The sequence below is a fragment of the Nannobrachium achirus genome (assembly GCF_963921795.1).
Source record: "Nannobrachium achirus genome assembly, chromosome: 9".
Lineage (NCBI taxonomy): Eukaryota > Metazoa > Chordata > Actinopteri > Myctophiformes > Myctophidae > Nannobrachium > Nannobrachium achirus.
In genome coordinates, this window is record NC_137818.1 from 25,525,642 (window position 1) to 25,538,484 (window position 12,843).

At 40.2% G+C, this 12,843-nt stretch overlaps 1 protein-coding gene across 7 annotated transcripts in view; it reads right to left on the minus strand.

The window, feature by feature from the left end:
• ubr4 (ubiquitin protein ligase E3 component n-recognin 4) overlaps window positions 1-12,843 on the minus strand; it is a gene marked incomplete at its 5' end in the record, with an annotated part of 66,377 nt that overhangs the window by 44,658 nt on the left and 8,876 nt on the right. For 2 of the 7 annotated variants that reach the window (XM_080733031.1, XM_080733027.1), the window contains 17 exons: window positions 131-410; window positions 1,220-1,389; window positions 1,557-1,642; window positions 1,766-1,922; window positions 2,453-2,640; window positions 4,487-4,525; window positions 6,356-6,473; window positions 6,985-7,122; window positions 7,475-7,574; window positions 8,050-8,240; window positions 8,468-8,527; window positions 8,694-8,818; window positions 9,434-9,558; window positions 9,994-10,135; window positions 10,920-11,022; window positions 11,195-11,340; window positions 12,568-12,697. In XM_080733031.1, the coding sequence (XP_080589157.1) occupies window positions 131-410; window positions 1,220-1,389; window positions 1,557-1,642; window positions 1,766-1,922; window positions 2,453-2,640; window positions 4,487-4,525; window positions 6,356-6,473; window positions 6,985-7,122; window positions 7,475-7,574; window positions 8,050-8,240; window positions 8,468-8,527; window positions 8,694-8,818; window positions 9,434-9,558; window positions 9,994-10,135; window positions 10,920-11,022; window positions 11,195-11,340; window positions 12,568-12,697 (2,298 nt within the window). Of the gene's footprint in view, window positions 1-130; window positions 411-1,219; window positions 1,390-1,556; window positions 1,643-1,765; window positions 1,923-2,452; window positions 2,641-4,486; window positions 4,526-6,355; window positions 6,474-6,984; window positions 7,123-7,459; window positions 7,575-8,049; window positions 8,241-8,467; window positions 8,528-8,693; window positions 8,819-9,433; window positions 9,559-9,993; window positions 10,136-10,919; window positions 11,023-11,194; window positions 11,341-12,567; window positions 12,698-12,843 lie in introns of all 7 variants that reach the window. The other 5 variants (XM_080733029.1, XM_080733026.1, XM_080733032.1 and 2 more) reach the window with 3 other exon arrangements.

The window sequence follows — 12,843 nt, forward strand, 5'->3', positions numbered from 1 at the left end:
GATCTGAGATTATGAATTCAATGGTTTGTGGGATTGCCCATGGACAGATAGAGTAGGAGTGAAAATATCTCTCCCCTGCCTTTGGCCTAGTGGAGATAATACATCAATAAAAAATAAATAGGACTCAAACCTGTTCAAAGAGGTACAAGGGTGCCTTTGAGTAATGGTGCAGCAGGTAATCCAAAACCAATAGCAGGCGTGCCAGGTTGAGGGGTACTGCCTTCAACTGGGTGTCTTTGTTCTGGGCCACCTCTGTGACGGCCTGGGTGACTAATGTGAGAACAGAGCGCCGGCCCCGCTCGGACAGGTTGTGGAAGAGCAGCAACAAGAGCTGGAGGTGTTCCACGTTGAGGTCCTCATCAGCATGAACAGAGCCTTGGATGGTATGCTGCTTCAGTGTTCCCAGAAACCTGTGAGATAGTGGACCATGTGAAAGGAAGAGTAAACTAGAAACCTGAGCTCAGAGGAAGACAAATCTCCACCAGAAGATCTCTGACATCATCAATATGACATGGTATTGAAATCCCCGTATTGAGTTCCACACAGCTCCTATTTGGGCAAGACTGAATGGTGGGTCTGTGATTATGAATTTACAAAATGTAAAAATATTTGCACAAAATGTTGATCAGTGTAGTGGTTTGCAAGATTAGCTGCAGAGACAGACAGGGCAAAAACATAATCTCCCCCTTGCCTTAGCCTGGTGAAATAAAATAAAACAGAGTCTAATAATACATGGCTTCCATGTGGATCTTGGACTTATTGACACTGTGATGTCATATTGACTTCAAAGTTAAATATTTCATAATCAGGGATTTACTTCCTTGGTCTACTGGCATCGTGCACAAGAGATTTGGCACTGATCAGTCCAGTGCTTTACAAGATTAGCCCTGTACAAACACAGACAAAGAGAACCTGTTTGTCGTACAACATTGTCGTGATGGAACGCTTTTCCACAAGAACATCCATCATTTTCGGTGAGCAATGCCGTTTTACGACCAAGTAAGGCTTTAGATTCTAAGCGGTTCATAGTCAGAGTATGCTTGACAGAAGTGACATGAAACCCAAATCAAGAGAAGAGAAAATCAACCTTCAAACTGAAACGAAAGTTAAGTACTTGTGCTGCTGCAGATTTATGAAATACAGGTCAGTAAGGGCAACATTGTGGAACATGATTGACTTGGGTGACTTATATGATTGAGCAGTGGATGCCACAACGTACCTTTCCCAAACCTTCATGCACTCAGGCACATCAGGATCTCCTTGCTGGCTGGCTTTATGCTGCCATATAAGGAGAAGTCTCGAGAGCACTGAGAGGGACTGAGGGTGGATGTAGAGAGGCCATGGACCCTCTGAAAAGGGGGCAACGCCCAGCTGCTGAAGAAGGGTGCTCTGAGAAGGACAAGAACAAAACAGTTGTAAGCCAAACAGAACTCATCCATCTTGTTGGATAATGAGGAGGGTGGTTGCAGTTTCACTTCCATGCTGTGCTTTGAGAGGTATTATTGATTAACAACATTATATTAAAGTAACCTGCTGTAAATCATGTAATTTCTTACCTGCAAGGCTGGGGATGGGAGGTCTGATGTCACCAGGGTGTGGTTGAAGTGATAAAGCGCCAGGGAAAACACTTCATCTGAGGACCCTGTAAAACATAACATGCAGCAGCCATGTTTAAGGAAATCCATTACATAGCCCATATATTGATATGGAGGTTGAGTGTCAATCTCATTTAACTATAAACATTGTTTTTTTTTTTATGACCAACCTTTGACATCTTTGTCTACGTCTTTGATGATGCTGGCCAATGTAGCCATGTGCTGTTCGGTAAGAGACACGCTAAGGTAGTTGCGGATGAAGTTGTTCCGAGACTTCAGCATGGAAGTGGTGATGAAGTTCAGAATGCTGGATGCCAGACTTAGGAACTGACAGGAAAATAAACAGGGATGAATTGTAGAGGCAGAAAACAGAAAGGAACATTATTAAAAGCTTTTTACTTTGTTTTATTATAAAAGAATATACATTACACAGGCCTGAATAAAGACCATACATAAAAATATGTTTCTACCATATGTCACATGTTAAAATACTGGATTCTGATTGGCTTAAAACAGTGGTAAATCGGTCAACAACCTTGAGTTGGCTCATGGACACCACCCACTGAAACAATTAATGATTGTAACTAAAGATCCTTGCAAGTTACAACTGTGTTTTCTTTCTTTTATATGGTAAAAGTGGTAGAAAAGCCACTTCGCCTCGTGCCACAACCCTGAAACAGTGGTAAATCAGCCAACAACCCACTCCCTCTTATGGTAAATGGCTTACATATACCTTTGCTATAACCTATTAATAGCCAACTATTCAGCATTTGAAGAAACATAATGATAGTCATTTAATATAATAAAATGTAAACAAGGTTGGTACTTTATTGTTTTCCCAGTGTTCAATGACTCACCAGCTCTGGGTCTTTACGGCCAGCCAAGATGTTGCCGTTCTCACTTGTATTCTGCTTGCTGGGGCTCTTCAATCTAGGGGATGTCTCCAGGGGTGGAGGTGGTGGTGGAGGTGGTGGAGCCACTTTGTCTTTGGTTGGAGAGATTGTCTCTTCAAACCAAAGGCCCAAGATAGGCTCACTGTCATCATCTGAAAAGACACGCAAATCATTAACATGCATTCCGTGACATAAAGGTAATGCAGTATATGCTCCAAACATTAACGACACAATGTTGGTCGCTAGAAGTAGCAAAATCTTCACAATACTTTAGGACACCAACAATGCAGTGCGGCTGGTAGACCAAAGTGACAAAATCTGCCATTAGCTTAATAAGTGCTGTGCCTGAAGTTTAATTGGTGAATATCCACTTAAAGGGCAAAAGTAGTGAGCACTGAGAGTGCCTTTCAGAATATTAAATGTTTGTAAACGTATAGCTAGCCGTTACAGCAGATGTATGAATGAATGAACCATTGTATAGCGCTTTGACTTCGCAACTTGCCTAGAAAAGCATTATAAAAATGCCATCCATTATTATTATTAAGTTCATATTGTACTGAAAACAATTTATTTAAAGTTAGTGTAAAACGTATCTAGCATTTTAACTTTTAAATTCAACATGGAAACTATTGATCACTTAGCGTGTTTGGCAATGCAAGGCTATTTATCACTAATGCTCTGACATGTTCTGTGACCTGATGCTGTCAAAATACATGAATAAAATTCTATTAAGATTTCAATGGCATTATTACAAATCATTCAGCCTAATTAGTTAATAACGTGTGATGTGGTTAATAATTATTATTAGTTAATAATGTGATTTTTATTTTATTTTTTATATTTGTTTTGGGGCTTTTATGCTTTTATTTGATAGGACAGTAGACTGACAGGAAATGGGGGGAGAGATGGGGAGTGACATGCGGCAAAGGTAGTCCGGATCGGGAATCGAACCGGCGACGCCATCAGGCATCAATGCCTATGTGGCTAATCTTGTAAAGCACTGGACTGATTTATTTCCTGTTTCATGAAAAAATATTTTTTTTGGGGGGGCCCACAGATCAATCACAGAAACAGACACGGTCGTTGTGATTCAGTGGCAAAAATAATTTTGTCAATCGGACAAATGGTTCCAGAGATGGAGCTGAATGAATCAGCTCTGCATCCTCATTCCTTAGAATGAACACGCAATTTCTCCAACAGCCACACGAGGGAGCCAACACACAGAGAAAAGCATCTCTCTGATCTTTTTTTCCCCCCTTTGTCCTTGGCACCCTGGGCCCATTGAAAAATTTAAAAAATTGGCATTGTGTTAGTTAAACTGGAAAACATTTTGCCATAAACTTAAACCTACAAATACTACACTTCTAGGATCCATACCATCTGAGGAAACAGTTGAAGGAATAAATAAAGGACTCTTCTCACTCTACTGTGTTTGATAGAACAACATTCCAGAAAACAAGATAACTGATAGATTAGGTTTGTTTTATAATAATGTCATGGATACTAGATACCAATGGCAGTTACAAATCAGCTACAACTGGCTACAAAAGACTGTGGAAAACATTGTGGTCACAAGTATTCCTATCGAGCCAAGAATGAGTACCCACACATCAACCTACAGGTATTCACACTACTCCGAGCCAGAGAGGTACACAAGACAACAATAATGTAATTTAGTCAATTCTTAATTTGTGTGTGTGTGTGTGTGTGTGTGTGTGTGTGTGTGTGTGTGTGTGTGTGTGTGTGTGTGTGTGTGTAATATGTTAGACAGACAGACAGACAGACAGACAGACAGACAGACAGACAGACAGACAGACAGACAGACAGACAGACAGGGAGAGGGATAGAGATATTGCTGAAGCCTGCTCATCTGTAGTTCTGTTCTTTTCCTAAACTAAACAGGGCCACAGTCTAAATTGTGTGACATACACAATTAATAAATAATAAAAACTGATCAATCTAAGACAGTGAGGTGAACACCAAGTCTTTGCTGCTGACCTGAGACACAAGCTGCACTTGTCTTCTCCTCTCTTCTTTCTGCCGAGATAGTAGACACTGTCAACTACACTGGCATTGTGCAATGGAGTGACAACAATATGGGTCAGTGTTGTTGTATGTATGACTGCTTGTGGATGCGTGCGTGCGTGCGTTTGTGTCTATGTATTTGGTTTGACACATGAAGAGTTCCATTCCAAAATGCTAGACAACCAATTGCGGGAGGTGAAATTTATAACATCATCATGGAGGTGAAATTTATAACATCATTTAGTACTTTTAAAGAAAAAGTTATTATTTTGTGTGCCATTTAAGCTTGACTGCAGATAGGCAAATGGAGCCAGTTGAGGCCACAGAACTGTGCCAATTATTATCTAATAAGAGTGCTTTCAAGAACCCCAATTTTGCAACATTATTTTAGTTTTATTTATTTTTTTGTGTGACTTTTCGCAAACTAAAAAACTTTGGAACAAAAGTCTTCACATAACCCTCTGACTGGACTGAAATGAATGTACTTCTATAGCCTGCCAGGTGGCCTGACTCAGTCAATTACCGGTACTACATTTTCCACAGCCTTCATAGCCTGTCCTACACAGCCTAAGCTATTCAAAGCATCCTAACACCCCTAACACTGCACTCAGAACACAGAAAAACAGGTTTAGACACACAACATGTTATTAAGAAAATAAAGCCATGTGCATTTTAGTTTTACATAGGAAAGCTGGAGGGCATACATAGGTGGTTAACATTCCATGTTAATGTAACAGGACAGTATTGGTGGAAAAAGTAGCTTTTATTCAATATATAATACAATACTTTTAAGGAATTCATATAGTGCCATTAAGTACTAAATTGTAATCTGTCAGGCCGGAACGGCAGGGGGTGGGGATCATGTGTTTGTCCATGTCCGTCCGTTTGTGTCTGCCTGCCTGTGAGCAGCTTATCTCGGACACCTCTTTTTCTAATTAAAAAAACATCCTTTAATCATCATCCCGCAACACCCCGTTTAGTCCACACTAATTTCTACCTGACAAGATCTTCCAACATTTTGCGCTTTCTTCAAAACATACGTCTTGCTACTACTCCTAAAGACTGGTGTGATAAAGATGCATCTGTCAGATTTTTCACATTCCATTCAGATTGACTTCGGAATCTTGCAGCAGGGTCCCATTTTACATAAAAAAGGCAATAATCATGCACTGTTTGATCTGCCCCAAATTTGATTCACCCATTGAGTTGCCTAAAAAACAACATGGAGCCAAAAGCGATTTGACTTACACCCATATGTGGTTCCACACATGCTGTGACAAAGCCTGACCTCATTGAGCACTCCTCCAAAACCACTTTCACATAGGAGCCTGTCGTATTAACTCTGGGTAGGCAACCAGGCCTTGTGGAGATGTGCTCAGAGGAGCGCACATTTCTAGTTTAAAACATCTACTCTTAATATCGTTTTATTTATTTTGGTTCAGACAGTTCTTGATCCACTGAGGCCGTAATGTAACTGACTCACTGACTGCAAGTTACCCTGGATAAAAGCATCAGATAAATGTCTTGATATTTTCACACCATATTATTATTATTATTGATATTTGCAGCAAGTAACACATTCAGATTTGTATTAAGGTGTATATAGATCAGATTTTGATTGTTTGCACTGAAGAAATTATCAGTGTGGTGATTAACAACAATGGGGGGAAAAAAAGTATGATGTCAATTGTCTTTGTTTAACATTTGATGAATGCTTTTATCCAAAGTGCTTTACAATTAGCTAAGTGCAGAGACTGGTAGCATGAACCTCACATCCTACTCCAGTATGGATGCTGCAGTGTTCATGAATCAGATTATCTCATACAGAATAATGTTCATTACCTTGACTGCTATCCTCCTCTGTGCTGCTGAAGTCGTCTTCATAGTAGGTGTTTGAGTCAGTGGAGGCGCTGGCATCACTGCTGACTGAACCCTTCCTCTGGCGCTGGAGGACACATGCCTGATGGACGAAGGACACGAGGACATCAAGATGACAGTAGGGCTACCCTCTGAAAGTCTGCTATTTGAATTATCTGTCTGAGGTCCCTCAGAGATTACCAAGTAATTTGAGTCATTTGAGGCATTCAATGAGTGACGATATACAGTAAAACAGCACTGGAACTTTACAATAACGTATTTTATTACAGCAACCCAGTTAAGGTTTGGATTTGGTACAAAGCTTGCTCTGTTTGGTTGTGTTTGGAGTAGCTCCAAATATGCTCATGTTAAAGTGGTTTACAAATTTGTTGTCCAGACTACTACAGAATTTAAGTCAAATGAAGTCAGGAGATCAGTTGGTTGAAAGCTGTGAAAAAGTTGCTGCTGAAATGCTCTCCATACAGGATACTGGACAGTCGGCAACTAGTATGATGTAAAAATATGGCTAGACATTCACTTTTGAACATCACTTATTTTTTCCAGACACAATGTCCGGAGAGAATTATTATTTTCAGGTCTTTGTAAATTACTACCTTCTTGTATGAAGTAGACAGCAGGGTGAAGAGGAGGTTGGTCAGCGGTACAGAGTCTATGAGCCTTTGGACTCTCTGAATGGAGGTGCTCTGAGCCATGATGTTGAGCTCAGCTGGGGGTCCATCACTGGCCCAGCCCTGTTGGGAAAGTAGGAGAAAAAGTAAAACGAGATGGTGATCTTTCCTTGTAACGTTTTCAAAAACATTCTATACCTGGTAAAAAAATATATTTTTTTAATGGGTGGGCTTTAACATCTATGCTTAAATTATACTATGTTGATGGTATTGCACACCAAAAATAGCCAGTCTACAAGCTGATTGGCTATTTTTGGTAAGCGATACCACCGCAACAAATTTCATTTATACTTTCACATTTATTTCACTAAGTCACAGGTGGTCAGACCCACCAATTGTACATTAGACTTTAAATATCCATCTAATTATCAAGCTACTGCGAGACTACGCTTCAACTCACTTCATTGTTGCTTACCCGGTGCAGGGCCTCTACTTGAAGGTCCTGGAAAAGCGATGTCAGGAGTTTGATGGAGTGGTTAGCCAGGATTACAGACAGAACTCCAAACCCTTGGTGTCTTTGAAAAAATAAACAATAATCAATTAAGAGATCCTATAACACAGATCACCAATTATGTAGCCTTGTGGTTAGAGTATCTGCCCTGAGATTGTGAGGTTGGGGTTCAGTCCCAGGCCGGGTCATACCAAAGACTATGAAAATGATACCCAATGCCTCAGTATCAAGGGTTGGATTGGGGTAAGTGCTTGCAACAGCAGTTCTAGCATCATGTCCAGGTGCAAGCTGCCTCCCGCAACATAAATATAATTTGAGGCCATTACTGCATAGTTAAGATTTGTTGTAGCACTGGTACCCTACAGTACTGTGCTTCTGATGGAGGTAGTATGTCTATGTGGTTTATGTAAGCAAAGCCAGTAAATAAGTGACATAGCATAATGACTCCCCACAACTCTGACATGACAGTTGCAGTCTGACTAAGTAGTGAATAATTTAATCATATCATTTCATTCATGGGAGTATATATCAACTCTCACCCTTTCCCAGGGCCAAGTTTTGGGGACCCAGCTCCATCTTTGGTGCGTGCAGCAATGTCCCGAACACGCAGTGCAGCCAGAGGATCCTTCTCTTTACCCTTATCGGCCAGGGCAGTGGGGCTTAGGTTGAGGATCAGGTACAGGCTGTTTAACAAGCACCAGGCTCCCAGCAACTGGAAGTTCTGATAGTGCTGTTGAAAACAAAAAATGAAAATAGCTTGTAAGTTCTAACTAAACTACTACTACCACCATTACTATAATTGTTCAGAGCTTAAAAAGATAATCTGAAATCATGTTTTGAAAGATGACTGGAAATTTCAATTGTCGATAGAATATGGTTAATAAACATTTTCTTCTGCATGAACTGCGCTTGTGACAAAACACAGTAGACGTGGGACTCAGCCACTACAGTACTCACCTCACCGCCCGCTCTACGAGAGTTACTGATGGCTTGACCGATCATCTCATAGATTTCCAGCTGTTTAAAAACACAAATATTGAACTTATTACTTTATCTTTTATTCCATCTTAAAAACATGATCCAATACGACCAATGCAATCTGTATTAGCACGCTAATCTGTGTTCTCTTGGTTGAACCAGTAAACAATGTCACAAATCTGTTGTGGACATCAGCAATACTCACACATTTCTGGACGATCGTGGCTGCATCATTTTCATAATCTTCCTCCTTTGTTCCTGTGGATGCAGAGCGAAGCTGCAAGCCACTGCCTACCTGCAAAATGGCCATGCAAGTAGCCACGCTTACACCTGTAGGAAACAGGGCCTGGTTAAACTCTGCTATACAAATCTGCTGAATTAATATTGCATCAATATTGCAGAAATCATGTTCTATCATGTTAAATGTTGTAATTAATTAAAGTAATAATAAAAAAGAATTCTGGTCACTCCAGACCTGCCACCTTGGGAAAATGCTTGGAGTAGCACACTTGCGTGCTTTTGCACATTGCCGCTATACTTGAACACAGACATTTCCCACTAGCCTCCATGTCAATAAGTTATTCAACAATAATCTGCTTTTAATTCTTAGTAACAAAAATGTTGATACCATTATCAATCAAAAATGTATGATAAGTTATATTGATTAATCACAATATAATTGTTTTCATCATTCTCCTGCAACCCTAATGCACTGTATGCAGCCTAAAACTCATACACTAGAACACCAATTAAACACAAAATAAAACCAATTTTTCCAGCAAATATCTTAGTTCCACCAACATTGTTCTGTTGTCTTTGGGACGATTTACTATCACAACAACAAGCAGCATCTGTTCCACAGAGCCATAGAGTGAGTGAGTGAATGTAAACTGTCAGGAAGAAATCTGCGCTCTGTAGCTGTACAGTAAACACACTAGTACGTACCAGCATAGAGACAGCTCAGAGCCAATACGGTCATATCTAGTAGTCTGCCTGGTGTCAGGGGCTCCAGGACAGGTAAGGACAGTGTGTCCAAAGCCATAGTAACATCAATCACCAGTGAATGGAACCTGAACATGGGTTTAGACAAGTCATGTACAATTAAGTTAAACTTTTATGTATACAAAAGGACACAGCACATTACAAGAAAACACAGGACATACAAAATATGTATAACATGTAGATATTTTCTAATGAATAAAAGAATACACAACTTGAGGAAATATCTCTGCTCTGCGGTCACATACAAAGAAAGAATTAAACAGACATGCAAACAGCCCCAAGGTGAAAAAGGTGTCAACATTTTCTGGCTGCGTGAAATTTTGAACCTTTTTCAGGTCGGATCGGGTGGATTTGCGCGATTCTATCTAAAGGGCTTTGCACACAGGACCGGTGCGTTTTTTCAGTTTGCTGCATGATTAAAAACACATTGGATTTGGTGTGCAAGGCAGTGCGGAATCCACACTGCGGATGTATTTGACTTTAGATGTATTTTCTTGACATACCCATTGCGGACTGCAGTGGCATCAGCCACAGTTGCAGGCATGATGAAGAATGAGTTGGCTGATACAGCATCCTGGAAACGGTTGATATAGCGAAGAAAGTAGGGCAGGTTGAGGCACACTCGTAGCAACTTCTCAGACCCACCTGAACACATAAATCATAAGGAATGAACAGAATTTTACAAATGAACAAAAATGGGAGAACCTTCACTATGTGCTAGCAGGGGCGTGTACACAGTTAATATGAAAATGATTTAATAGCCGTTTAATACATTTAAAATAATAATACATTTAAGTTATTATACATGTTATATAATTGTATCTAATATATAATGCTACAATACCAGCAAAGTCAAGAATAACAAGCATTGCACATCAAGTTGTCCTCAAGGTTATTAGTAAGCATAAAGTTAAAGAGTAGCGTTTTTTTTCTACTGATTACTCACAACATGGAGACTTGAGTTCAATAATACTTTTTGGTATTTGTCTCATTCCTAAGACAAAAAATGTATTACAATAAATGTACCCTTATTGATTCCGGATGGGGACCCAAATGCATTCGGGTCCCCATCCCGAATCAATGGAGGTAAATTTACTATGTCATTTTTTGTTTTAGTATTGCGACAAATACAAAAAGATATTATTGAACTCAAGTCTCCATGGCGTGGGTAATCAATAGAAAAAAAGTCATTTCGGGGGTGAACTACTCCTTTAAGCAAATTAATAGTAAATTAAATCCCCCCCAAAACTCTAACATCCAAACAACACCAATGCAACTGGTTGCAACTCCTTGCAACAATAGTTTTAAGTTCAACTGCACCAATGCAACTCCTTGCAACTGCCATTGGGGATAATGGTTGCAAGTAGTTGCATGTTGCAAAGAGTTGCATGGCGAATCATTGGTGTGGAGTGGGCTAAGATCTACTCACCTAGTTCTTGTAAGCTTGACACATTCTGAGAGACGAAGGCATTTTTCATCTTGGCCTGAATGGCCTGATCTGTTGTTGTTTGGTCATCACAATCACTCTCAGCCTAAATGTAGTGAGGTAAGCACAAAAGAGAAAAAGGATCATGTTGAAGGTAACGGACGGACAGACATTAAATTGGATTAATGACATTTCAGTGCTGAGTTAACACTGTGACTATGACAAGACTAGTGGAAATCTATGGTTCAAGGGCTGATTCATAGATTGATAATACAAACCTGCATGTGCTGTGCTGACGGAGAGGCCAAGATGGTGGTAAGGTCAGGGTTAAAAACTGAAGTCAGCTGATTGAAGAAGTTCATTTGCACTTCCTTCTGTCGGAGCTCTGGGTTCACAGCACTAGGCAGCTCCTTCTGGTCTTCCACTGTTATATTAAGAAGACAGTTTACAGGCAAGACTTTAGCAACAAAGCATCAAAGCCTGTTCTCCCCAGATTTATTGCAACCGTCACATCTTGTCCGTACACGAGTAACGCCTCAATGTATATAGCTGCTGACCTGTTTGTTCACATTGTGACATCAAATTGTTGTGACAGAGTTACTACAGGGGGTCCTCCAAATATTTGTGTTATAGAAATCTTTTATCTCAGATCTGCCACAAGGTATGTATAAACATACTTGTGTCGTGTGGATAATGGAGAAAGTTTAACGCTGCTGCCTGCTACGAGACTGCTGCTCCAGTCAGTGTCCAGTGGGGATTTCTCTGTCTCTGTGTGATGGCAAAACCTAGGGTCTAGGTTTCATTTTCGATGAAAATGAAACTGATGGCCCATTAAGCTTCAAAACATGTGGTACGCGGCCCAGAGCAGAGTGGCATGGAGCGCACGTTCTCAATAAAAATTTGCCTCTTTATTGTCTTTTTTGCAGTAAGGACCCTGACACCGCGGTATACCGCGGTACGGCGGTTACCGTCCCCAACCCTAGTCCTATGACAACAGGTATAATGGGGTTTGCATTAAAGGGTGGGGTATTCATTCCCTATTTACATCGTTCCCGAGTTGGCCAGGTCGGCGACTAGACGCTCGGCCGAGCTTCTAGTCATACAAATGAGGGATCAAGAACTAGATCTCCATATATGGAGCTGACCTTTACATCTGATTCCAAGATGATGCCCTGTTAGGGCAACCTCGCTAATAGAATCCCTTTTATGCCCATTAATATTAAGCCCATATCTGGGAATGCCCATACAATATAATCCCTTTGATGTTATCAATATTAGTCTTACTGGTGCATAGTACTGTAGACCCAAAATATAAAATTTGCAATCAGTGCGGGTTATCCTATCCACTTTCTACACAGTACATTGCCAGTTGTGACATACGTGGTATTCTATACCCTATAAAGCCAAATAAGTACCTGAGCACCAAAACTACATTTGAATTTCTTGAAACGCAAAACGTACTGTTTTGTTTGTATTGTTGTGAATGGTGTTTCCAGTCGGTGTCCACAATAGATTATTAGCATCAGCAGCTACGAGTGCACGGCTATACTCTTATTCTTTTGTATTGTTGTGACTACCACAATTTGCCATGACCTCTGACATTGTTTTCGCTCTTCGCATCTGTTTGTAAATCCTTATAAAACAGACTTACCATCTGAAAGCGTCTTGACAGTTTGAGGCAACTTGGCGGACTTCATCATAGCAGTGAAGGTAATGATCTCTGTGCGGTCTAGTCTGCTGCAGCCAGTGCAAAGTCCTTTTATCAAAAGGATCAGGTGTTTCTTAAAGGAGGAAGAAACAACAAAGTTTAAATGAATTTAAGACAAATATAAAAATAGATACATTTCCATTAAATGATGCTAAAGATGCTGCATTTATTTGTATTCATTGTTAACATGCAAATGTATGGATATTTGGGAAATAATAA